Source organism: Triturus cristatus, chromosome 6 (genome assembly GCF_964204655.1).
Source record: "Triturus cristatus chromosome 6, aTriCri1.1, whole genome shotgun sequence".
In the NCBI taxonomy this organism is placed as follows: Eukaryota; Metazoa; Chordata; class Amphibia; order Caudata; family Salamandridae; genus Triturus; species Triturus cristatus.
The window spans coordinates 1,044,474,545-1,044,502,196 of NC_140589.1; the positions used below are offsets into that span (position 1 = coordinate 1,044,474,545).

General features: G+C 43.0%; 1 protein-coding gene across 15 annotated transcripts in view; it reads left to right on the forward strand.

The window, feature by feature from the left end:
- Window positions 1-27,652, forward strand: part of PTPRK (protein tyrosine phosphatase receptor type K) — a 1,135,739-nt gene that overhangs the window by 1,064,223 nt on the left and 43,864 nt on the right. For all 15 annotated transcript variants that reach the window (XM_085611847.1, XM_085611842.1, XM_085611846.1 and 12 more), the window contains 5 exons: window positions 10,860-10,995; window positions 11,170-11,319; window positions 13,943-14,116; window positions 26,795-26,926; window positions 27,027-27,152. In XM_085611847.1, the coding sequence (XP_085467973.1) occupies window positions 10,860-10,995; window positions 11,170-11,319; window positions 13,943-14,116; window positions 26,795-26,926; window positions 27,027-27,152 (718 nt within the window). The remainder of the gene's footprint in view (window positions 1-10,859; window positions 10,996-11,169; window positions 11,320-13,942; window positions 14,117-26,794; window positions 26,927-27,026; window positions 27,153-27,652) is intronic.

Here is a 27,652-nt window from a genome sequence, read left to right on the forward strand (position 1 = left end):
ACTAATGTCTTGACGGAAGTGCTTCAGCCGGGAGTGTCCCAATCAGAACCGCTTCTTCCTTTCAATGAGGCACTTACTGATGTCCTGCTTGGAAATTGGTCCAAGCCCAGCACAGGGGCTCCTGTGAAAAAGACAAATGCCTGCTGCCACCGCCTTGCTCCAGGGGACCCAAATTCTTCCCCCAATACCCTACCCCAGAGAGCTTAGTGGTCCAAGCCTCCACCCCCCCATGTAAATCCTGACTCATTCCCTCATGCACACACAGGGAATCTAAGAGGCTGGACAATCTTGGAAAGATGTTTTCTTCTGCCAGACTGGCACTGTGGTCTGTGTGATACGATTGCACAGCTGTTGCCAGAGAAGACCCGGGTCATTCTCTCTCAGGCTGTTGCTGAGGGAAGGGATGCAGTGAAGTTTACCATCCATTGTGGAGTGGACACCCTAGGCAAAGCGATTTCTTCAGCAGTAGCCTTGCAACACCAGGCATGTTTGAGGATGACTGGCTTTTCTGGGGATGTTCAGTCCTCACTCATGGACATGCCCTTTGATGGCTCCAGTCTCTTCAGAGACAAAATCTGATTTGACGCTGGAGGGCTTAACGATAGCAGGGCAACCGCGATCTCCTTCTCCTTTCTGTGGCCCCTCTTCACCCTCAATCTGCCTTTCGCACCTTTCGTGGCCAAGAAAGGGGCGTGCAAGTACGTCTTAACCCACCCGGCACTGCGACGTACAAGCTTTCCATCCTCAGCGTGGCCATGGACATGGTTCCTACTGGCCCCGTGGGTCGGGTCGCCAGCAGTCGGGTCAGTCTAACAACCCCCGTGCAGCCGCAGCATCCAAACCCTCCTAGTTTGCCCACTTATCATGTGCACCCACTCAGTGTCAGAATTCGCCATCACCTGCCCTGCTGGCATTCCATAACATCGGACAGGTGGGTTTTGTAGTTTGTCCAAAGGGGCTACTCCCTCCCCTTCGAGACTACCCCTTATTCCATGCCACCCACTCATAACAGGATGGCGGAGGACCACCTATCTCTTCTCCACCAGGAAGTGATGGCTCTTTAGGCCAAAGGAGCTATAGAGAGAGTGCTAGTGCCAGAAGTTGTTCGTGGTTGCTATTCCCGCTACTTTCTGGTGCCCAAGAAGGGTGGATGCCTTCATCCTGCCCTCGTCCTATGCTCTCTAAACTTCTTCCTCAAGAAAGAGAAATCCAAGGTGCTCACTCTAGCTCAGGTACTGGTCTCTCTAGCCTGGATGGTAGATTTGGACTTGCAGGGTGCATTCTTCTACATTCCCGCCCTGCCTGCCCACAGGCATTACCTGGTGGGTCATAAGCATTTTCAGTTCATTGCGCTACCTTATGGCCTCATCAGCACCCCGTGGGTTGTTTACTAAGGTGATGGCGGTGGTTGCAGCTCATCTCTGGAGATCAGGGGTGACAGTCTTCCCTTATCTCGATGACTATTGAAGGGGCTCACCCAAGAGTGTCGTCTCTCACCTCAAGACTACTGCAGACCTCCTGCATTCGCTGTGGTTCACTATCAACGTGCCAAAGTCACACCTGACTGCTTCTCAGAAGCTCCCTTTTACCAGAGGTGTTCGGGAAATAGTGCACTTTTGAGTCTATCCTCCCGAACCGCTACTCCAGGTTGTTCGGACTATGATACCTATGGTTCAGCTTCTATCCCGGATTTTGGTGAGATTGACACGGAGGCTGCTGGGCCTCATAGCCTCCTGCATCCTGCCTGGAACATGTGCCCATTGACATATGCGGACTCTGCAGTGGGACCTGAAGTTCCAGTGGGCGCAGAATCAGGGGAATCTCTCTGACAAGGTCCAGATCTCGGACAGAACTGCAAAGGACCTTCAGTGGTGGCTTTCGAACCGCGAGTAGGTCAGTGCTAGATTCCTCTCTCCCCGCCAGATCTGTCAGTAGTTATAGATGCGTCCCTCCTTGGATGGGGCTGCCATCTGGGAAAGGTGGAGATCAGAGGTCTGGTGTCCAGCGGAATCCAGACTCCACATCAATCTGTTGGAGCTCTGAGAAATCCAATTGGCATTGAAAGCCTTTCTACCCTCCACTCAGTGAAGGCTAGTGCAAGTTTTCAGACAACACCACTGCCATGTGGTACTGCAACAAGCAGGGCGGGGTGTGGTCATAGACTCTTTGTCATTCTGCCATGCGTTTCTGGACATGGCTGGAACGGCATGTCATATCCCTGGTGATTCCAAATCTGGCGGGTTCTCCGAATTCCAGAGCGGATCAACCCAGTTTACGATGCCTAGCGGATCGCGAATGACGTCTCCATCCTGAGATGGGGTTAGGTCTCTTTAAGCAGTGGGGAGAGCTTTGCTTAGATCTGTTTGCCACTGATCAGAACCGCAATGTCAGCAGTTCTGCATGCTGGACTTTCTAAGGCAGCTCTTCCTCAAAGACACTTATCTCGAGTGGAGCTCCGGCCTCCTGGATGCCTTCCCGCCTATACCAATCCTGCCCAGAGTTCTCAAGAAGTTCAGGAACGACCAGGTCCAAGTCATCCTTGTGGCCCCGGATTGGGCATGGAAAGTCTGGTATTCCGAGCATGGCCATTTGTCCTCCAATCAGGCTGCCCCTTTGGGACTATCTTCTGTCGTAGCAGAAGGGGAGTGTGGGTTCTCCACCTGAACCTATCAACGATCCGCCTTCTAGTGTGGAGATTGAGTGATGACAGTTGATAGCCTTCAGCATTTCACCCAAAGTCTGTAATGTTATCTTGCAGCCAGGCGTCCCTCTACTAAGACGGTTTACGCCTACCGTTGGGCTAAATTTGTGGCATGGTGTTCAGAAAGACACATTGATCCCCCTTCTGCCCCTCTTTCTCAGGTGCTCCTGTTTCTTCTTACCCTTGCCGAGCAGGGCTCTGTTCTGGGAACTGTTAAGAGATATTTCAAATTTAATATAAACTTTATTTGAGCGAAATTTCACCCATAAAAGTAACATGAATAAATACATCAATTAAAAGCAAACATTAAAAATAGCATACAGCATTTAAAGGAAGAATAACAACGCAATTTGACACAATTATAACAGCATAGTACATTGAGCCCTTACAGCATGCTTCAATAAGCAGCCCACATGGAAGTAAACCTCTTCATCAGCTAAAATGTGTCATGAACATGTCTAATATTACAATAATTCTTTTTAAAACAAGGCAATAAAAACTTCCTGGTATATCTTTCATAAAATGTACAGAAAAACAAAGTACATAATTGTTTGATCTGTTTTCTCATCACAAACACAGGGATCAGCAGCTAAATCTATTTTAAAACAAATGGGGAAACACAACAGGTATTTGACAGTGTCAGCTCTTAAATGGAGCAGGAGTCAACGTTCCCAGGATCCCAGCCACAGCTAAAGATAGTTTGTGGGGCAATTCAGAGCTATCAAGGACTGATATGCCATTACCTGCGCCTTCCCTTCCATTTTTCTAAGACCACAGATTTCCTCCTAATCACAATGTGCATGTGCTACATCTGTTTTGTATTAAAACGAAGACATGTATCTGTCTCAATGAAAGTCCTCTGCAGGCCAATTTTGCTAAGTTCCGTTTTACCATATGACAATTAAGGTATTCAAAGACCATTATCACATAGGAGGCAGTCCATTATAATATCTCTAGATAGGGCTGCCTTCTCCTTCTTACAGATTGACAGCCACAGTAATATTGGGCAGGCTCTTATGTGATCCCTGAGATGGTGCATACCCAGCTCTTCGTGGCAAATAAAATGAGAAGTTGAAATCGGCACTGCTAAGATCGTTTGCAAATTCTATTTTCTTCTCATTGGAGTTCTCGCAATTCATGATACCCCAAACTTCAACCCCATAGGTCGGTGTGGGGACACATTGAGACTTGTATACCTGCATCAGGGGCATCAATGGGCCACCACCCCGGGGCTGTGAAAGACTAAAAAGGGAACAAATTGCCTTCAATAGTTGTCAACGATCCGGAGGCTGAGAAAGTGACTCTTAAATACGGGAAGGTTCTTACATTGGTAGATCGATTAGAGCAAACTGATAATGTTGAGAGGTGGCTACACCTGGGCCCACAAGCCATAGTGTGTGACTTGGAAAAGTTAGATTGCAAATGCGGTATGGCCATAAACTCAACAAAAGCATGTGCTAATAAACGCAGCGCCTTCGGGGTGCATGCCATAAGCACTGCATCATCCGCATATAAAAATGTAGGTACAAGTCTTCCTCTAATCTTTTGAACATCACTGGTAATTCCCGTTAAAGATAAAGATCATTAATCTATAAAATGAATAAAAGGGGAGGTTTTTGAAAGGTCTGCAACATGTTTCCTCCCACTCCCTTAGTAATTTCCCAGTAGGATCGCAATCGCTAACTCGCCTTCCTTATGTGTGCTCCCTTTGAGCCCCTGCATTGTTGCTCACTCAGGCTCTTTAACTTCAAGACGGCCTTTCTCGTGGCAATAACATCTGCCCAAAGTGTCAATGAGCTTTAGGGCTTGTCATCCAAACCTCCTTATCTAAAAATCTACCCCGACAAACTGGTGCTTCATACTAGGGGTACCTTTCTTTCGAAAGTGTTCACTCCTTTTCATGTAGGCCAAACTATTACTCTGCCTACTTTTTATGCTCTGCCTCATCCCTCCAAGGAAGAGGAGGGACTCCACCGTCTGAACCCAAAAAGAGCGTTGTCATTCTACCTTGACCAACCACGTGAGTTCCACGTGGATGTCCAACTCTTCATGGGGTATGTCGGAGCAAAGAAGGGCAAGACTGTGCAAAAGCAGACCCTCTCCATATAGATCGTGCTCTGTATTAAAATCTGCTACGCATTCACTAATAAGCAACTGCCTGAGGGTTTGCATGCTCATTCCGCTAAAGCTGCAACCACTGCGTTAGCTCGTAGAGTTCTGGTCCTGGATATCCATCAGGCAGCAACAGGGGCCTCATTGAACATGTTCACCAAACGTTACTGCCTGGACAGTCAGGTCCTTAGAGATGGGCATTTTGCCCATTCGGTTCTGCAGGTCTGCCTTGTGTGAAATTGATCCGCAGACCCACCTCCGAGGAAGAATTACTTGAGTATCTATTCTAAGGAAAGGAATCTGCGGCTAGAAGTCTCTATCAGAGGAGCAAGTTATTTACCTTCAGTAATGCCTCAACTGGTAGAGACGCTATCTAGCTGCAGAATCCTTAACAACCCACCCATTCTCTCCGTTCTGTAAGCGGATTTCTAGGGACAGGCTTTTTCCCTTTCAGTGCCCTAGTTTTCCACACCAGTGGTCAGTGTACTTCCCGGCTCTGCACTTCTGGAGTGGAAAGTCACGAAAAGTAACTGACGTCAGCGTGCCTGGGTGGTACCTATATAGGCACAACGGACGTCACTTCAGGCACGGACGATGCAATTACGTCATGTGGAGCTGAACGACGACACCTACCAGCGTGCAGTTGTGGTGCTAATGAAAAATTTCCATATCCAGTCTGATCCCTGGGGATAATTCTAAGGTAAGGAATCTGTGTCTACCAGATAAGGCATTACCGAAGGTAAGTGACTTGTTCTTCTCATTTTCTATAAATTTCCCAAAGTACTCAACCATGCAAAGAAAAAAGCTACTTCTTCTTTAAAAAATAGTTCCTTCAGTCCTACATTTGTGTCCATCAACTCCCTACTAGGTGCTACCCCTCTTCCAGAGATCAGATGCCCTGGATAATTTACCTCACACACTGTAAACTTGCATTTTTTCCTTTTTCAAAGTCAAATCCGCCTCCAAATGCCTTTTCAATACCATCCTTGCGCTGTAATTGTGTTCACTAAGACTACCTCTATAGATTAACGAATCGTCTTGGTAACACTTTACATCTTTTACTCCTTTCAACACTGATGCCATTACTCTCTGAAACACAGAGGCAGCTGATAAAAGTCCAAATGACATCCTTTTAAACTTGAATGTCTCCATTGGAGTAATAAAAGATGTGAGTTCTTGGAAACTTTCAAGCTACTCAAACTAGAGGTACGCATATGTAAGATCAATTGTAGTAAAGTATTTTGCTCCAGCCAGTGTAAAGACATTTTCATCGATATTTGGAAGTGGAAACGTTTCAACAATGACTTCTCTATTTAACACTCTTAAGTCAATACAAAGCCTCATGTCAGCACTAGCTTTTCTACCCGCTACTATTGTAGCTAACCACTCTGTTGTCTCCACCGGTGTTATTTCCTGGTCAATTAACTTTTGTAATTCTTTATCAACCTTATCTTGAACATCCGCAGAGATGCATCTTACTTTACCTACAATGTGCATTGCTCCTTTCTTTAGTCGTATGCATTGTTTATAAGCCTTCAAACATACTAACTCCTCTTTGAAAAGGAATGGAAACTGACACAAAATCAGCTTTTTGTGACTCCACTTCTTACCTGGGTGCTCAGCATTGCGATTGAGAGGGACTCCTAACCAATGCTGATGTGGCCATACAACCAAATAGTCTCCTCTCTTTGAAACATAGATTTTTTTCAATTAAAAAATTATTATTATATTGCATCCATTAAAATATCCTTCCATGGTTGTTGGTTGCCCCTCCATAACCATCTGGACATACATCCATAGAATGCATTTTGTTTTTCTTCTCAAACCACTGACTGTGCGCTTTATTTGAAATAATGGTTACATGAGAACATGGATCAAACTTCATGGTTCGTTCCACTCAATCTATCTTCACTCTTTCACTGAGATGTTTTCCCTGAACCTTTAACTTGAAATACAGTTTCTTCACTGACTTCTTTCACTCCTTATTCTGTTATTTTTCTGTATCTTGTTTCTACAGCATTTTCTTAAGTGACCTTTCTGTCCACAGCTGTGACAGGTTACATTCAAGGTTGGAAAACTCTTTGCATGAGCTCTGTGTCCACTCCTGGCACAGCAAAAACATTCTCCCATCTATTTTACATGGTCATTCTTTGTCACCTCCTTATGTTTTTTAATCACACACAGTACTACTTCAATCTTATGAGACTGTATGGTAATTTATTTTTGTAGTTTAAATTCCGACACTCATTTCATGATGTGTTCTACCCTCTTTGCTCCTACAATGAGGTGCTCCAAAGGGGGGTCATTCTTGAGTCATAGTTCCACTCCTATTGTATCATTTCTGCACTTCAACACAAATTAATATCTAATCCTTTCTTCCTTTGATGCCCCAAACTTACGTGTGGAAGCCAGTTTTCTGAGGCCTGTGACATAATCCTCAACTGACTCCTTCTTGCCTTGTTCACGCAGTCCAAAGTAATGCCATCCCAGGATGATACTGATTCAGGGCAGGTAATGGCGATCTAGTTTTCAAGCACATATTAGAAATTCATTTAAATCCCTTTGTTAATCGTTGAACTCTGGTACATGTTCTAGAGTTTCCTGACCTTCCCCACTAAGGAAATGCATTAATAATGAATGTTTACATTGTGCAATCAGATTGGTTTCACATACCCTTGCTTAGTGCACAAACATGTTCTTCAATTTGCTACATCTCATTGTTGTTTCCCCCGGACTCCTCGAGAAAAATGGCAGTTGCGTTACATTCTGCACCGTACCCTTTATACCTTTTAAGTTTTATTTGTAGGAACTTTCTGAACAATCAGAAGTGTTCTTGTTTTTCATAGCAAGCTGTTAATAAACATGTAATATTGACCAGCTAATATATGCCCAAGAACTACAAGGACAGTTCTCCAACAATTACTTAGTTTTACAAAAAGTCCATATTTCAAATAATAGCGTTACTACCAAACACTGTTGCGACTTACACACCACCAATCAGCGCTGATATGAGCAGAGTTACGATAATGTGGGTGCACCTGTCACCGCAACAGGCACAGTTGAATTTGTCTGCCAGTAGTAATCATAGAACAGTAGGGGCGTGACTGTCACCGCAACAGGCTCCAGATAATTTTCCTTACATAAACTCAAATTGAAAATTCCGGTGCACCCCCGGTGTTACATCCACTGCAGATGTTACTGTTTTAGATGTAAAAAGCTGAAGTTAAGCCCACCTTCCTGAAATGGCTCCCTGCCCCTTTAGATATCACTGCACTTCTGTTTCTAATTGGCGATGAACTCGACAACCTAAAATTGCACCACGCAGGCTGTTTTGCGAACTTTTCTTGAGAAATTTGCCCTTGTTTTTCCACCGTAAGCTACACCAATATCTCTGCTCGCACACCACAACGCATGCTATTTCTACAGGTGATCTCACTATACCTCCTGAATGTCTCAAAACTAAACACTTATCGCCTCATTGGGGTATGTTGTGATTCTGTGTGTTTTTTAAGCAGCGCCGCTCCTCTCAATTTGCTGCTTTTCCGATGTTGCTGACTCGCTTAGTATGACACTCAAGAAGTATTTAAGTCGCCTCATAATCCGTTTGACCAAACGTCATTTCCACCTTGAACCAGCGAGACAACAGCTGTCAGCCATACAAAAGCCTCTATTATGTTGAGGTGCTAACTCCACTTAAGATATCCCTTGTTCTTCGCTAGTGTAACGAGGAATAACGTGCCTAGACACAGGATTAGTGTAAGTAGAATTGGACATTTATTATATGCACCTGATCTATCAGGAACCAGTAGCAACTGCTCCACTGGCTCATGAACTGCCTTATACATTTTATGTTCTACATTCTATATGTCATCACATTACAGTGTGCAGCTAGAAACCACACTTGACTCATACCATATGTGGACCCCCTACCACCCAGATCCAGCCCTAGATGCACATGGTAACTGCTGAAATCCTATTTATCCACCTTCTCGCCTTAATTAAACTTTCTGCTGTTTGACCTGGACCATCAAGTGAACCTTGCAGTCCCTGCTGATTGTATGGATCAATAAATCTTGTTGTCACGCCCCCATATAAAATCTCTCCAGAAATCAACATGTTTTTCTCACTACATCCTTTGTGTGAAGCTTGTCTGGCTGTTTTGTTACTTTGGTACTCGTGTTCACCTGATGCCCTCCAGCTGTTATTTTATTATTCAGATACGTAAAGCCTGCTGATTGTGAACGTGTTGTATGTATTGTTGTGTGTAGAATCTGGTGTTTGAATTATCTGCATTAAATCAATGAAACTTCAGTTCTACTATCTTACTGTGTGCCTGCATCGTTGTGCGTACATCAATATAACCATTGTTTGTTTTCAGTGGTGAATATAGCCTATTCGAACTTGTAAAGAGAGTTCATCCTTTAATCGAATACAACTCCTATGTTGCTCTGTGCACTTTTTACTTTGATCTGCGTCTCTGGGGGGGTTTGTAGCCCCCATTTTAATCTTCCAATAGATTTGCTTTACATTTACCCAAATAATTGATCGTAATGCAGTAAAGTCACAGTAAACTATTTTCTGGGCAGTTTACTCAGGGTTCATAATCTGTAGCTGGCATTAAATGTAGTCTCATTTACATTACTGGCTGCCTTTGTTAACCCTTGTCTTTAGTGTTTCTATTAGGCCCTTCGGAAATATTCTACCTCACTGCTTGCTGAATAGCCCAGTTCGCTTCAACCTTCAAACCCCTGTTCTTTTCCTCACTAGTGGAAGGAGAGACTTCACTGAGAGACCCAAAGCCCCCTGGAGAATGGTGCCCCAATTTTATTATATAAAAAATGGGAATGATGAAAGAACCTGTGTGCCAACCCTTTGCAGCTTGCAATCTGAATGATTTCTCCCTAACTCGTCCCACATCACATCTCTTTTGTTTTGGCAGAAAGCGGATATCTTGTTGAGGTTAATTCTAAACCTGGCCTAAATGCAGCTTTATATAGCTCACTAGCTTTATATTTTCCGAAAAAAATAGCATTGAAAATGCACACATTGTTGTAAACATGCAGGCTTTGTCAGCCCTCTTCACCCATTGGTCTGTTCAAAGGGGGGTGTGGGGGGGGGGGGGGCGGTTCACATTTTGCTTCTGCTCACCACAGCACAGTGGTTGAGCACACTAAAGCCATTGGCTGGCTTCGCTCTGAGCAGTGGCATTTTGATTGTGCACATACACCTAGAGCGTTGTCCACTTCTGTGCCAGGGCTGGTGGGGCCATCTCTACTTTTTTATATCCACTGATTCAACACAGTGATTCAGGGTATGTTAAAAAGTAGTCATTGGTCCTGTTCGATCATTGTATGCCTCCCAGCCGACTAGAGTGGAGTTCACCAAAGTTGATTCTTGAAGTAGGAATTCGTTCATATTATTACCCTCATTCATCTTGCAGAAAGAGTTTTTTCTAAATGCATCATCTTCCCCTGGTGTCCATAGTGACTGAACACATTGATTACACAGCCACTAACGCGTTTCATTGAAATAACTTCGTAATAAACCATTATTTATTTGATTGAAATAGTTACCTCGACATATATGGGCTGGAAATATCAGTCAATGATCTTATTTATAAAGAAAAAAAGTATGCGTCAGGATAAAATGTCTTTGCCCAAACACAGTACCGCCTCAGTCAAGAAATATGTTTATTTAATATTTTAGGAAGAGAGTTCACTAAATGATTCAAGAAAATAGCAAAATAAACGAAGAGCACAAGGGAATCCCTGCCTGTCTCCTAACAGTAGAAATGGAAACAAATGTGTTATTGAACGGTGCAATGAAACTTACAGTTTTCAACTTTGTCCTAATGGTTAATGTCACACATCCACCCAACTATTAACAAAACCATCTCCCTCCTCCTTGGTGATGAGCTTAATCTCTTGTAAACGCCGGTCTGCTGTGTCAGAAACCTTGCAGCCTAGCCGTTGATCGTGTGCAGTTTGTTGAAGCTTATGGAATACTTGAAGGCTCTGACCGCCCCTCTTCCTTTGGTTTCTGCTAGTGCTGGCGCTGGCCGAACTGGTTGTTACATCGTGATCGACATCATGCTTGATATGGCGGAGAGAGAAGGGGTCGTGGACATATACAACTGCGTGAAGGCGCTACGGTCTCGGCGCATCAATATGGTTCAAACCGAGGTAAAATGGAGTCTTTTCTCCTAATGTACTGCACGTTTGAAAGGCATCTTTTATTTACTCTGAAACTAATTTTAAGCAATGCGATGGAAGGTTCATCATGCTTGAATTATAGTGAGGTGTTTAATTAGACGGGTGATAACATGTAAAATGTAACTTTCTCTTGATTTCACCCAGGAACAATACATTTTTATTCATGATGCCATCTTGGAAGCCTGTTTATGTGGGGAGACTGCCATTCCAGTCTGTGAATACAAAGCTGCCTATTTTGATATGATTAGGATTGACTCGCAGACCAACTCGTCACACCTCAAAGATGAATTTCAGGTATTGGGAACGATCGCGCAGAGAAACTTGTTTTATAGTCTGCCATTCAGCAATTATGTTTTTGTTTTGTTGCCACCTCAAGGCATTACTTCGTTTGTAAAAGCATATTAGTTATTGTGGTTTTGTGCTAACGTACAGCACTTTATAGGCTGGTGTTGTCGAATTTTTCACTGATCAAAATACTCCCAAAATAAATCACCTGATTTATCAATAGTGTCTCTTTTGGACAAGTATTTAGAGACTGGCCAAAGTCACTTGGATGCATCTTGTAGTGCCACTGATAAACAAATATCCAAATATGAGAAAAGGGTAAGTACTGAATTGATGAAAGGCTTTTGAAACTACCCACAATCATTCTTAAAGTATCATTTTGTCATTTAATAGTCAGTGTCTCTTTATGATGCCTTTTCTATTCAAATATCCTTTTGACTAAATTAAAATTTCAAATACAATTTCAAATTATGGGACTTTCTTGCTTCTCCATTCCCCCTACATTTAGCTTTCAAAACAATACCCGTAGGTTCCTTCTGTCTAAATTCAAATGCCACAATTTTATATTAGGATTGCTGCTGGCTCTAACCCAATCAAGGGAGGAGCAGGCACGGACATCAGCTGAGTTAAAGGTGGCCATCCACCATTTGCCAAGAGGGTAAGCAGAGGGTTCCTGTAATTGAAGGTTACAGGTGTGTGTGTTTGGGACAGACTAAATATGAGATTATAAATACACTGGAAATGAACATGTTACCTCCTTCAGGCAGGAATTCATATCATTTAAATGTCGATTAAGAGAAGCAGATAGGCAATGCCCTTATTGCGCAGCCACACATGTCTTACAATCCTGCCACCTCATGTCTAATAATCCGGCCATTTTTAGGTCTGGTTTGATATTGGTGAATTTTATAACCCATTGTTAACAGTTCTTTTAACCATAGGAGTATTTCTCTGTTAAGTCATACCATTGACTGTTATAGCATTCCACCTTCTAGGAATTGCATTCATTAAAATGCATTGGGGATCTTAACATCTGAAAAGTACACCTTACAATCGTACCTTTTGCCACAGTCAATATTTATTCTCCTAAATGCCTTCTATGCAAAACACAATTCTGTTTTTTGCAACTTTTTCCCCAGCAGTGCCATTGTGAGTATGGCTGGCTCAAATGTGCTAAACAGCATTGTGCATGCAAACAGTATTATGAATGGCCTTTTTTTCATCAGTGAGCACTTCAAAATCAGGCCTATTGGCAATGCCAGTGCTTGTTCTGTTCAGCAGGCAAAAGTTGTTTTCACGGAGTTTTATATGGCGCAAACTTGACTCAAAGGTATGCAAGCTCTTTACTTGAGCACCCGTTGTGTTACATAAGAACACTTTAAATTTTGTTAGGCACAGGGAGATTAAGTGATTTGCCCAGAATCACAGGATGTTGAGCATCGTGGCCGAGACTTGAACCTGGTTCCCCAGATTGAAGGTCGACCGCCCTAGCCGTTAGGCTACATCCTCTCCCTAAATTAATTGTTGATCCAATATTGTCTCAGCCTTCAAATGCTGTGGGTCTTCAATAAAACTGAACAGGCAAATCCAAATTATAAGCACAAAAAGTTTTCCTCCATCAACATTATTTATGCAATTTTTAAATTATTTTTAATAGTATGTAAATCAAAATGACCAGATATATTAATGTGTTATTCAAATGCATCAATGTGTTTGGGTGGCTTGGCACAGGAATTTCTCACCTACTGTAAAATAATGGCTTTGATTGCTTATTTTAGCTACAATTAAACATCACATTTTTCGATTCCTGCATAAGAATTGCTCAATTCTCAAAATAAAGTATCTTAAATGGCATGCTCCCAGCAGAACAATATGGTAGGCAATGCCGATTATAGCTATGTATTTGCATCAAAGGGTAGAGGTGTGGCGCCGCGGTCAGGGCGACTGACTCCGGAATCTGGGGATCACTGTTCGATTGCCGGCGGCAGATTAGCATGTGACTCTGGGCAATAGCTTGCTTAATCTTCCCGATGGCCCCCAGCGCCTAGAGACCCCTACGGGTGATTGTTCGCGCTTTACAAATGTGGATTATTATTATTATTATCAAACACTTGGTAGCAGTTGGCTCCAAATAGTGTAGCCCAGTTGTATAACACACTGTCATTAGATAAATATAAAAGAAATCTAAGGATCTCTGTAGCTTCAAATAAGGGTTGTTTACTCTTGAGTAGACCGTGCACCCTGATCCCAGTTGGTTTAGGCGATCTACAAATGATTTTGATACAATAATGTGTACTCATGTGCAGAGAACTTCTTTTAAAGCGTAGGACTGCATATTCCTCCAAATCTTAAAAAAAGCAAGCAAAACACAAATGCTTTATTTGGTATATGCCAAGCTTACCATAGAAAAGTGAAAATCAGTATTCTGTTCTGAAATGAACCCTGTAACACTTTATACCTGTATCTCTGTTAGATCCCTGAGACTGTATTGGGGACACTTTTTAAGATTTCTTAAAATATTTTGTGCTGCAGTTTACTGGTTGGACTGCATGTAGGCCGAGTTCTGTTTGGAAGTTAGTCCATCTCCCAGAGGTGGAAACACCTTGATGTTCTTACTATTTCTGTTGTGTAGACCCTGAATTCTGTGACTCCACGACTACAAGCAGAAGACTGCAGTATAGCATGCTTGCCAAGGAACCATGAGAAGAACCGCTTCATGGATTTACTGCCTCCCGACAGATGCCTGCCTTTCTTAATCACTATCGATGGGGAAAGTAGCAACTACATCAACGCTGCTTTAGTGGACGTAAGACATTGTTTTCTTTTGCTGTGACGTCTTCTGAGTGATCGGAGTTTAACCTTTGGTTAATTCTGTTTAAGGTGCATCAAACAAGTCAAGTTTAGCATGCGTTCCTATAGATTCACAGAAGTGTTGGGTTAACATGAGCTGCTTTTCTCCTTGGTAGGCTAATTGTACTCTGAACCACAGTCTGCTTTATCATTACAGATTCACAAGCACATATTCTGTTTGTTGATATCACGGTAAAGCACGCAAAACAGAATCCCATTCAAAATAAATGCCTGGATTCTGATTTCAGAGAGAATTTTTTTTTTTTTCATGAACTACATTCACAAGGCTTCCTCCGGAAGCTCCCACCTTTGGTAGCCATCTTCAGCTTCTTTTTTTCCGCCGTTGGGTCTGGATCGATACAGAAAAGCTCCCAAGATTGTAGAGGAGAATCAAGGAAAAAATCATCAAACGGTGTCTTCCACTTTCAACTTTAAATCAGAGACGACCACTTTAAATTAAAGACGACCGCAGTTCGACGAAGGAAGGAGAATAAGATGTTCAACGATCGGAGAATGCGCATGCAGGTGGCTCCCTGTGCGCGGTGATGGACAAGACGGGGTTCAAGTTTTGTAAGAACTGTCACCACAAATACGCTCAAAAGGATCACCATCCAGTCTGCAACCTGTGCCTACTGTTGGACGATAGTGCAACAACTGCAACACCTGTTCCATCTTCACCCCGAAGATGTTGAGGGTGAGAGAAAGGCAGCAACAAGCAAATCACAACATGCAAGGCCAAGGACCACCGCCATCGCTGTGAGATCTGGGCCTCTCCTGGGAGGAGGAAGATAACATCGCTGAAGGACCAGAAGGCGACGAGGACAGAGAAGTTTTGGTAGTGAGAAGAAGACTTCAAAGGAGGTAAGAGTCGTCGATCTTGAAAAATCGAGAAGAGTCTCGAAAATCAGACTAGACCTCCAAAGGGATCCTGGGCGTCAAAACATTCGGCGACCGCCGCTGCATCCAAACAAAAACAAACTGTAGGATCCTTAGATAAGGACTCTGGAACGGCGAAGGTCCTCGGAAAAACAAAGATGTCGAAAGACAGTCTGAAAAAGGACGCCTCGGCGTCGAAAAAAGAGAGGCCCAAAAAAACCTCGACGACCGGATCGGCGTTGACGGTCGCAAAACGTAAAGCAGAAAATATCAACACCGAAACACATGCGGCCGAGATGGAGAAGAAGAGAAAGAGACTCAAAGCCGAAATGGCTAATATCCTTCAACGGAAAAAAGACTAAGACGAAAGCTTGAAGTAAGTAATTCAAGATACCGCGGGGGAAAAAAATACCGAAGGCGAAAAGGTCGTCAAAAAACCAATGACTCCAGAAACACCCGAACCTATCGAAGAAGAAGAGGAAGATTCATTCTTCTTCAGGGAAGACGTTGAAGAAGGCTAACAAACATAGGCAGAATCGGGTATCTCGGAGAATCAAGACCTCCAATGGCAAGATCTCAACGCCAAATCACCAGAGGAGGCTGTGGAATTATATCCTTCGAGGCCATCACCACCAGGTGACATTGGCATGTATAATCAGGTGATTAAAAAAGCTACAGAAACTTATGGAGTTCAGTTAGAGGAAGAAAAACCTCAATCATGTTTTTTATTAGAGACACTGATGCCTACACAGTCTAGGAATCAATTCCTCCCAATGCTGCCCAGTGTCTTAGACCAGGGGAAAGAGGCATTAAAAGAGCCTGCTACATGCAAGGCTATAACACCAACAGCAGAGAAGAAGTATAAACTCTCCTCTAAAGACCCCATATATATCAGTGGATTAGTGCCAGCTGACTCTACCATTGCCTCAACAGCAAGAAAAAGAGCAAATGTACTAACTACAGTGGGACCACCTCCAGACAAGAAAAACAAGAGGATGGACCTTGTAGGAAGGAAGGTGGAAAGAAGCACATCTAACCAATGGCGCATTGCAAATTCAAATGCATTGTTGAACAGACCCACTTACCAACACTGGTAGGAGGTAGGAGAACTGTTACAAAATCTACCAGAACAATTCCAGAAAAGAGCTAGCCACCTGGTAGAAGAGGGTAAAACATTGCAAATACATGTTTGAAATCAGCCCTTGATGCTGCAGCAACATCTGGCAGACAAATGATGATTGGCATCACTGAAAGGAGGAACGCATGGCTTAGATTCTCAGGCTTCAAGCCAGAAGTGCAAAGCAACATCATTAATTCACCATTCAATGGGGAACAGTTGTTTGGAAGTATGGTTGATGAAAAGCTAAATCAGCTAAAAAAGGACAACGAAACAGCAAGATCCATGGGGGCTCTACAGTTCACAGGCATGCGTAGAGCCACACCATAAAAGGAGACCAGCGGGAAGAGGTACACACCAACCTGCTACCTCACATCAAGGTTACCAACAAACATAACAAACGGTAAACCAGGGCACACAACAGGGACCGCAACAAAGCTGGCAATACCAAGGAAGATCTTCCTTTCGAGGGCGTGCCCGTGGCAGAGGTCAGCCACAAAGAGGTGGACAACAAAGCTCTACTAAGTGACTGCGCCCACAAAGCAGTACACTCTCGAACAACAACTGTAAGAGTACAAACAAAAAAGAAGCATATACAAAAACAAAACCAGTTTACTGTTCCTCCAACATACCACCCCAGTAGGAGGCAGACTAAGATTTTCCTGCAAAAATAAGGGAAATAACCACAGACAAATGGATTTTAAACATAATACAGTATGGTTACTGCATAGAGTTAACAAAGCAGCCCCCAACCAGGTGGCCAAAGTAAAGGACACATTCAAACGAGGAATTATCTCACTTAGTCCAAGAGGTAAAGCGCTTCAGGGAAAGCATGCAATAGAGCACGTACCACACAAAGAAAAGAACAACGGAGTATATTCAACTTACTTCCTAATTCCAACAGTGGATGGAACATTACGGCCAATATTAGACCTAAGGTTTCTAAATAAGTTTATAAAAACACAAAGATTCAAAATGACTACACTGCAAGAGGTGCTACCGCAATTGCAAGAAAAGAAGATTACATGGCAATAATAGACTTAAAGGATGCCTATTTACACATCCCAATGAACAAGAAACTCAGAAGATTAAGATTTGTCGTGGACAAACAACACTACTAATTCAAAGTACTCACTTTCGGGCTGAAATCAGCACCAAGAGTGTTCACAAAGTGCCTGGCAGCAGTAGCAGCACATCTCAGAAGGCAAGGAATTTACGTTTACCCATACTTAGACAACTGGTTGATAAGAGCAAATTCTTACGGCCTATGCAAACAGCAGATACACCAAGTGATAGAGACACTAGTTCAGTTGGGTTTCTCAATACATTAGGAAAAATTATCAATAGAACCAGAACCCATAAAGGTGTTCTTAGGCGCAGAGATAAAAACTCTGTGCTGGGGAAAGCTTCAGCCCTATTGAAGGAGACTCATCTGTACCAGAGGGGGCTTAATCTCACAGTGAGGACAGTGGGGAAATTACTAGGAATGATGGCCTCATGCATTCATTTAGTTCCCAACATTTGTCTACACATGAGACCTTTCCAAGAATGGCTCCAGACACAATGGTCACAGGCTACAAGGAGTTGGGAAGATCTAGTGGTTATCACAAACAGAGTTCATCAAGAGATGGCATGGTGGAACACAAGAAACATAGCACAAGGGAGACTTTTCACACCACCAACTCCTTCAGTGACCATAACAACAGATGCGTCCCTAATGGGATGGGGAGCACATATGAACAATCTCAAAGTAAGGGGATAGTGGGCACCACAGGATGTGGTGAAACACATCAATATCTTCCAACTAAAAACTGTGTTCTTAGCCTTAAAAGCCTTTCAGAAAGAGCTCTACTGGAAAAGGGTGTTGATACAAACAGACAACACTACAACAATGTTTTACATAAACAAACAAGGAGGGACTCCATCTGTAGCACTATCAACTCTAGCACAAGAGATTTGGAGATGGTCAATCCCAAGACAAATAAACATTTTAGTTATACACGTACCAGGGAAAGACAATATAGAAGTAGACAGACTGAGCAGGCAAGCAACATCATCCCACGAGTGGGAACTGAATCAAACAGAAGTTCAAAGAAATTTCAAAAAATGGGGGACACCACAAATAGATCTATTTGCAACACCCCGCAATGCAAAATGAAAGAACTTCGCATCCAGGCAACCTTGCAACCAGTCCCTAGGGAATGCGCTATGGATAGACTGGTCAGGGATATTTGTGTATGCTTTTCCCCCAATACCATTACTGAACAGAGTGATCAGCAAATGCAGGATCAGCAAAATGACAATGTTCCTCATCGCACCACAATGGGCCAGACAGACTTGGTTCTTGGAACTAATGGAGATTTCTCAGGGAACAATGCACAAACTTCCAAAAAGGAAAGATTTGCTAACAATGCAAAACGGGAAAGTGCTTCATCCAGAACCAGAAAGCCTAGGCCTATCGGCATGGCTCCTGACGGCTTAGAATTCGTACATCTCAAACTACCAGAAAGCACAATGGCTGTCCTAAGAGAAGCTAGGAAACCAACAACAAGAAAATGTTATTCAGCAAAATGGAAAGGATACACACAATGGTGTCTTAAAAAGCACCTTTCAAGGAAGATTACAAAAGAAAGAACAGTGCTAAAGTACCTGACACATGTACTGCAAAGTAGATTATGTTTTACATCACTAAAAGTACACTTAGCAGCAATTGTACCGTATACAAGAGGGGAAACAGGGAAGAGTTTCACCTCACAGGTGGTCAAACGATTCCTAGAAGGAGCAAAAAGAATTGCACCGCCTAAAATGGTTACCAGCACCAACATGGAATCTGAACATAGTTCTAGCACAAATGATGACAGCACCTTTCGAACCACTACCCAAAGCAACGCTACAAATGCTCACAATACAAATGGCATTTTTAGTGACAATAACATCCCTACATAGAGTTAGCAAACTACAGGCACTAACACTACAAGAACCCTACTTCCAAAAACATAATAACAGGATTGTCATGCTGACAGAACCGCAGTTCATACCAAAGATGGTATCAAGATTCCACATAAATCAGAGTATACAGATACCAAGTTTCTTTCAAGATCCAAAAAACAAAGCGGAAAGAGCTTTGCACACACTTGACGCAAGAAGAGCACTCATGTGTTACATTGAAAGAACTAGGGAATACAGAAAAGCAAAACAGTTATTTGTATCCTTTGCAAAACGTTTTCTGGGAAGACCAGTTACCAAAAACACAATTGCAAGATGGATAGCACAAGCTATACAATTGTGCCACAAGCAAACAGGACAAGCTTTACAAGGTGCGCCGCGGGCGCACTCAACCAGGAAGAAAGGAGCAACAATTTCATTTCTTGCCAACACTCCAATTCAAGACATCTGCACGGCTCCAACATGGTCTTCAGTACACACATTTACCCAACATTACTGTGTGGACATTCAAATGAGCAAAGAAGCACAAGTAGGAAAAAAGGTCTTACAGCATCTATTTACAAACCAAAGTTCATCTTCCAACCAGCCACCACAAGACTAGCAAGCTGCTACAAAGTCTATGCACAGCACTGTGAATACAGAAAAGATTCACGCTGCAAAATGAATAGTTTCTTACCTGTCGGTGTAGTTTTGCAGCTTGAAGAATTTTCTGGATTCACTAGCAAACCCACCCTCCTCCGCCAAGGAAGAGAACTATAAGGAGGAGAAAGAAAGAAAAAAAAATCCGAAGATGGCTACCAAAGGTGGGAGCTTCCAGAGGAAGCCCGTCGACATCACAGAAGGGCACCAAATGGTACTACGTCGACGCCCCCCTACAACAAAACAAAAAAAAAAGAGAGAAGAAATAGTACAATTTCGGACCCAACCACCAGATGGCGGAATAATGCACAGCATAGTGAATCCAGAGAATTATTCAAGGTGCAAAACTACACCGACAGGTAAACTATTTGTTTTCTTCAAGGCAGTTTATCAGCGGTATATAGAAATGTATTTTACTTGTATGCTAAGCGACAGCCCATACCTCTGGTTTTTGATGTGCACAGTAATGCAGGTAGAATTGTTTAAATTAATCAAAACCAAAAGTATTTACTCTGACTCGCGCTGCATATCCAACAAACTCCATTCAAAGAACATTCAAAGATGATTGCATTGTAAAGTAAATTATAAATTGGTAATTTTAGTGGGGGTCATCTATGGAAGCAATTTCAGACATTTTTCATCCCTAAGAGTTGAGCCAAGACTTTATCAGTATTATGCTTCACGAGGAGCAGCATATATGGTATTTTGCCTTTTTTGTAGGTGAGTGATTGATTCAGACTTCTGAGACTGGTTTATTTTCTTCTCTCCCTATTCTACAGCATTTCCACTGGCAATTCTCCACCACCCCTCAAATTCCTTTCATTTTTCAACAATATACTTGTTTTTTGTATTTCAATTTACCAAGAGACATACATATAATCTTCTAATTGTCAGATTTTGTATTGTCTTGAGCTATCACAGTTATAACCTCCCCTGTGGAGGAAAGAACAGGAACTCCTTAAGATACATTGATATATCACTTGCCTCCGTATCCCTCTCAACTTGGTACGAATTTAGATTGATGTGTTAGGAACCTACCGTCTTCAGTAATCCTATTGTTTACCGTCCCATCGTCTTGCTATTCACATATCTTGAAAGAAAGAAGTCTATCTACACTTTACCATTTGGTGCATTTTCTTTGCTTGGTGAATAAGGAGGCACCACATTACCTAGCAAAATTGTTTGCTGCTAGTCCTTACCCATCCCTTGCTCTTCCTTCAGCTAATGGTGATAACCACGCACACCACCTACATGAATTGCAAGAATCTCCTTTACATCTCTTGATTCACTTTTCCTCAGTATACTAAATTGCTTAAATCTGCAACAATTGTGTAGTAAATGGTGCCTGTTGTCTCCACATAGGTGTCCTAGACAACTTCCTATCCTACGTTTTGCCCACTGTTTCGTTTCTGTTCTGTTCAATTTGGACTTCTAAAGCACCTCGCTATCTGAAGGCTTCCCGGCACTGGATGAGTCTTAGAGTTGCATCTGAGCTTAAAGGGGACCAGATGAAAAAGTCTTAAGAGCTAGGATCTTAGCTGTTTCCTAAATCACGTCTCCTTGTATAGGGTTCTTAATTCTAAGGCCTGTGAGTTCCAAAGTTTAGGAATAAGATGCGAGAAGGCTCTTCCACCCCATCTAGTTCTGTGAATTCACGGCACCTTCAGGAGTCTGGCAGTAGAAGGTCTTAATGCCCTGCTAGGGATCTATGGTATCAAGAGTGCCCTCATCAATTAGGGTACTTTTGTGTTTTTTGTTTGTGATTTAGTGTTTTAAATTTTATCCTTTCCTCAACCGGGAGCCAAATGAAAGAGGCCAGGGCAATTTTAGCCGAGGTGTGTTTTGAGACCTTGAGTAGAGTCCTTGCTGTCACATTTTGGATAGACCTGGATTCTTTTGGTTACATATTTATGGGAACCTAGGTATATGGAGTTCCCATAATCCAGGCGAGAGAGAATCCGAGATTAGACCACAATTCTTCTGGAGGAGATGGGTAAAGAAAAAGATGTAAGATTTTGCACAGAGTTCTGAGGATGCCAAAGCAGGTTGCAGCAAGGTATTTTTGCTTGTGCAGCTGTAGAAAGGGAACTGTTAAGCTAAATACCTAAGCTTTTTATGGGGAATGAAGAGGTTCTCGGATTGCGCAAACGCTCCGACCGTTCTAGAGATGGTTTGAGGGTAGGGTCTATTCCCCAGCTTCGTCAATTCCGTCTTATCTACTTTTAGTTCAAGAGAGTAGTTTACCATCTACCTAGCTACTTTTTCCAAGCCAAGGTGACAGCTGTTGGTATTGTGATCCTGTCCCAGGTGTCGGGGAGACAACCAATTGCATGTCTGTCATTGCTATATTAGATGATTGACAGCCAACATTTGTGAACAATGTCTGCAAGCAGGCGCATGTATAGCTTAAAAAGTGTATGACTTCGGGCAGAGCCCTGCGGTACTCCGCATTTCAGTGAAAAATGTCTGAGTAGCATGAGTTTTCAAAGATTTAAAATGACCTATCTTTTAAGAAGGAAGTAAGCCAATTAAGAGCAAGATCCTTTATTCCGGCTTCACTCATTCGTTAAGTATTTCAAAGTCGACTGTATCAAACTCTGCGCTCAAGTCAAGGAGGATGACAGCAGCGGATCCTCCCTGGCCCAGCAGCATTTTCAAATGTCTTACACCAGGTACTTCCTTCCACATGCTAACCTCTCTAAGCAGAATGCTATTAGACCTCCATTCCCTCTGCTCCTAAATCTAGGTCAATGCTCCTGACTGCAGTGTTATAGAGAGGGATTTATTCTGCACATGGTATTCCTGATGAACATTACATTTCATCATTTTTCTCTGTCCTGCTGTCTCATTCTGCTCAGAAGTTATGTAACATATAGTGTTGCCCAAAGCGCTAGTACTGCATGTGTAGGGGAGAAACTGAGACACTTTAAAATGGCCAGCACCTCACTTTGGCTGTTGCGAGTACTGCAGCTGGGTGATGGTACCTCCTGACACCAAGGACTGCACTAATTGCGTTCACTCTTGCTTTTAATTTGGGCTTTAGTTAGTAAATCAAGAGCTCGGGCACAAAAGCTTCTGAAAGTAAAACTTTCAGAGGTTGCATTGACGCACTTTCCTGGCAGTGGGCAGGACCCAGGACCTTAGTGGACCTAGTATGTCAATATATTTAAACGAAATAGATAACTTGGCAATCGTTTGTGGCTTGAATGATGATAGGTGCTTGGGTATTCCCTATCTGGAAAAACAATCGTGTTTTTCATGTCCGTGTTTTAGTATCTTTTACATTCCTTTGAGGCACCTTTTTGCAATTCCCTAGTGAACATTAGTCTTGTGTAGGAACTTCACTTCTGTCTCTAAATGTGCGTGCAAGCTCCTTAAATGCAAATACTTGGTTAATAATTGGCAGCTGTGAACCAAAGCTCCCGACGGTTTCTTTAGTGTCTCAATTTGTTTACAAAGTGCTTTAGATGCTATTGCAAGAGTGCAGTTCAGAACTGTCAAGTAATGTAATTCCCATACATTTTCTAAAAATACGAAGGATATATTACTATAGACTACTATAGTTCAATGGAATATTAAAACCTCAGCCACGCTGGCATCGAGCTTTATATTTAATGTTTTTTTAACAAGCTATAAAAGAAGTTTGTATGGCTAAAATGTCTTGAAAAAATGAAAACGTGTCAAATGTTTTAAGTCAATGTTTCCCAATGTGCACATGTTGAGGAGTGGTTCCCAGGAAATGGGTTTAGATGGTGTTTGGGCTGAGCTGGCAGCGTTTTAGGAGCAAGGTTAAAAGCAAATTCAGGCAAACTAAGAAACGGATGCAAAGAATTATTTGAGTGTACACACCACCGTGGTGTGGTGCCTGAGTACACGTCAACAAGCAAAATCACCCCTTCTGGCACCTTCCTTGTGGCAACAGAACATAAGAAAAGCCTAAATTGTTTATGCATTGTAGATGTGGTTGCAAACAAGGTGGTTTTCCGTTAAGTGTGTGCAAGAGGGATCCTGTCTCTCTCTGGGCTTTGCCGATGATGAGCAGCAGGGGCATTCTGAAGAACAGCAAAACACACAAGATGATGGACGGAATGTTGCACATTGGCAAAACATTCACCCCCAGTCACAGATCTGGGTTTAATCCATCGTTATTTTGCTCACCGCGCCACCCCAGTTCAGACATGGCCATATGCAAATCAGTCTTGACCCTGTGCCTCATGGGAACAGTCCAGCCCGAACTGCCAAGCCATGTCTTCCCTGGACCGGAATCCAGCATCCTAGGACCGGTTTCGGGGTTTCACCCCTCTTCAGTCAGGATAGCTTGACTCCAGTGGCGTAGTGAGTACGGGACCCACGTCTGGGCATACCCTTCCCACATAGGGCGAACAGCAAAACACACAAGATGATGGACGGAATGTTGCACATTGGCAAAACATTCACCCCCAGTCACAGATCTGGGTTTAATCCATCGTAATATTGCCCACTACGCCACCCCAGTTCAGACATGGCCATATGCAAATCAGTCTTGACCCTGTGCCTCATGGGAAAAGTCATGAGGCGCAGGGTCAAGACTGATTTGCATATGGCTGGGTTCAAACTGGAACAGCATGGTGAGCAAAAAAAATGATGGATTTAGGCGCAGATCTCTGTACTGGGGTGAATGTATGTCATTGTTCTGAATTCTGTCCATCAACTGTTGCTTTTCCATTTGTCACCCCGAGTGGGAAGAGTATGCCCAGACATGGATCCCTTGCTCCCCATGCCACTGGAATCACGCTATCCTGGCTGAAGAGGGGTGAACCCCTGAAACCGGTCCTAGGATGCTTGTTTCCAGTCCAGGGAGGACCTGGCTTGGCAGTTCGGGCTGGACTGTTCCCATGAGGCACAGGGTCAAGACTGATTTGCATATGGCTGGGTTCAAACTGGTACGGCATGGTGAGCAAAAAAAGATGGATTTAGGCCCAGATCTCTGTACTGGGGTGAATGTATGACATTGTTCTGCATTCTGTCCATCAACTGTTGTTTTTGCATTCTGAAGAACGTCACCTCAATTTCCTTTGCTGTAGGATCCCTCACTTTGTGCAGGTTGTTGCTGCTGCTTTCTATGTGCCTTGCTAAGCCCCACATGTACTGTAACATAAAATCATGTTTTCCTTTCCGACCAGCTGTTTGAGGAGAATGAGGACACTCCATAGGAGGTCCTTACATACTTTTTCTTTATCTCTGGGTTTGACTATCTACCATCTAGATAATCCTCAGGGGCATTCTGTCTAGGAAAGGACCATGCCAAACAGCTATAACCCTGACACTCTCTAACTCTCACAAACCTAGCTTCCTTTTAAAAAAAAGTTCCTGAATAGTTCAGCAGGCTCTGACCAGCCACCGTCCTCCTTTCTATCTTCTATTGCCTCCTTGAAGGTGTGGCCTCGGGTACTTGTAAGCTGGCCTGCAAGTAAATGGCTAAGGGTCCCCTAGTGCTGTTCTCCAGAGGTACCAAAGTGAATGTCTTTCTCTGGTCCCAGGGCAGAACCCTACCCAAACCCCTCACAGCCTCTTCCAATAATTCCCATTGCAATTTAGGGCAAGAGATCCAGACCTGACTGCCTCCGCAGTGGCAGGTACGCAACACCACCACCATCAAAGGGTGTAGATAAGGCATTCCCTGCATGCCCCGTGGCAACTAAGTATGGATTGTAGTGGATTAGGAAAATGGAGGGGCGCTACATTTTTCTTTTCCTTTTGGATTGAAATATGGACTGCTCAAAAATTAAATTTGTGTTTTCTAAGCTGGAGTAAATGTGGTTCGGTTTAGAAATGTCTTGTGTTCTGCTCACTTACTGTTCTCTTCTGGAAAGAGAGGGTAGAGGAAGGAAAAATACTTTTATAACTGTAGGTTTAAGAAACTGCTCCCAAGGCATTTCTGCAATGCACCTCATAGATTACCTTCCTCCATAAATAAAAACAGACAAGGATGGACCTGTTTTGGTGTCCCATATATCGAGCACCGAAGTTGGACAATATTTGGACCAATTACGGGGCCAGAACTGTTCCTCTCCTATCCCATCCCATGATTGGCAGTGCAGGAACCTCCATTGCTTGGTGGAATATATTGCACTACACAGAGAGGTAGTTGGGTGTTTCAGACTCCCTCATATTCTTACCTTTTTGCCTTTAGGCGAAATTGTATGCTTACTAGTCTCTAGGTAGGAATTTAGTGGGTTGCCAGCTACTTCAGAGTGCAGTGGTCTCACGTGTGATTGTGGTTAGTGGCTGGTCTTTCAGTGGGGGATGGCTATGGAGGACGAGCACAGTCTGCATGAATATATAGCTCAGGATGCCGGATTCACATTTGCTTTACCCGCGGATGATATCTTGTTGTCCTGCTGGTATGGATGACAGGTCTATTCACGAAAGGACTTTTAGGATCTTTTGCAGAATGTGTGACTGTTGGAGTCTTATAGGGTTAGATGAGAACACACGTTATTTTCAGATCTCGGAATGGAACCATTAATCTAAGTAAAGGCGCAACTTGGAAGAAGTATATTTAGTCCTCACCTTAAAGACCTTGTTTTGACAGCATATTTCAAGTTTATTATTGGCAAATCGTGAGCAGGACAAATAGCAACTAAGCAGTTAAGTGGTACAAAAAAAGAAAAGTCGCTTCAATAATCTGATGTATTTTCGTTTTTAATTCACTAACAACTCAGTTATAACTTATCAGGCGTGTTAATAATTAGCACTTTGTGTAACTAAAGCCTTGTTATAAAAGAGGTTGTCGATCAGATATCTAGAAGAACTGTTTTCTATCTCCGACATGTTTAAAGGTCGGAATTGTAAGCAGCTCGTAAAGACTCCTGCTGTTGAGATGGAAGGACCAGGAAGCAATCCTGGTAAAGGGCACTCCGGTGCCACACACATGCACAGACATTAAATATACAGCTGATTACTAGCCGGCTCTGGAGGTGCTTGTTGAATGTGCCGTTTTATGCGGCATAGATTTGATTTGATTTGAAAGCCTGCCACCGTTCACCTCTTTGTTGCAACGCCCTTGCATTACAGAGCTACAGGCAGCCTGCTGCTTTCATTGTCACGCAGCACCCATTGCCAAACACCGTCAAGGACTTCTGGAGATTAGTGTACGACTACGGCTGCACGTCACTGGTGATGCTAAACGAGGTAGATTTGGCTCAGGTATGTCATGTCCTTATGCTCATCGTCTGTTCATTTTTATTAATGGTGGTTTTCGAACCGGCACCTTCCCTCACCATCTTATCGTGCTTCTTTCTTGCAGGGCTGCCCACAGTATTGGCCGGAAGAAGGGATGCTGAGATACGGTCCCATACAAGTGGAATGCATGTCGTCTTCAATGGACTGTGATGTGGTGAACAGGATTTTCAGGATATGCAATCTCAACCGAGTAAGTTGGACTGCAAGGTAGAGCTGGCTGGACTAATTTAAAATCAGTTGCGTCCACTAACATCTGTACCTTGTTAAAAGTTAGAGTGAACTGGGATCTAAAAGTGCCACTTTCAAAGTGCTCTGGCAATTCAAAAACTATTACTTCAACTTTGTGGAATTCCTTTTATATTTATTAAGCACACATTCACTGCAGCATCTTGGCGACGGGAGCAAAAAGTAAATGTAGGGCACAATACAAGGTAAAACAAATCACAGCCAAGAAAAATTCATAATCTACCTAGCAAAGCAGGCAGACAAATAACGAAAAGGGCTACAGAATGGCATTGCCGGTTCTCTTATAAAAACATTTCTCATTCATCATAGGTTTAGGGGCAACAAAGAGTCCAGTAAGTGGACACTAAGTCTGTGAAGAATGAAGGTCCAATCTTGAAGCTTTGTGTACAAAACAGGCTGATTTAGGTTGAATCTCTTATTTACCGCCAGTCATCCCTGTCTATC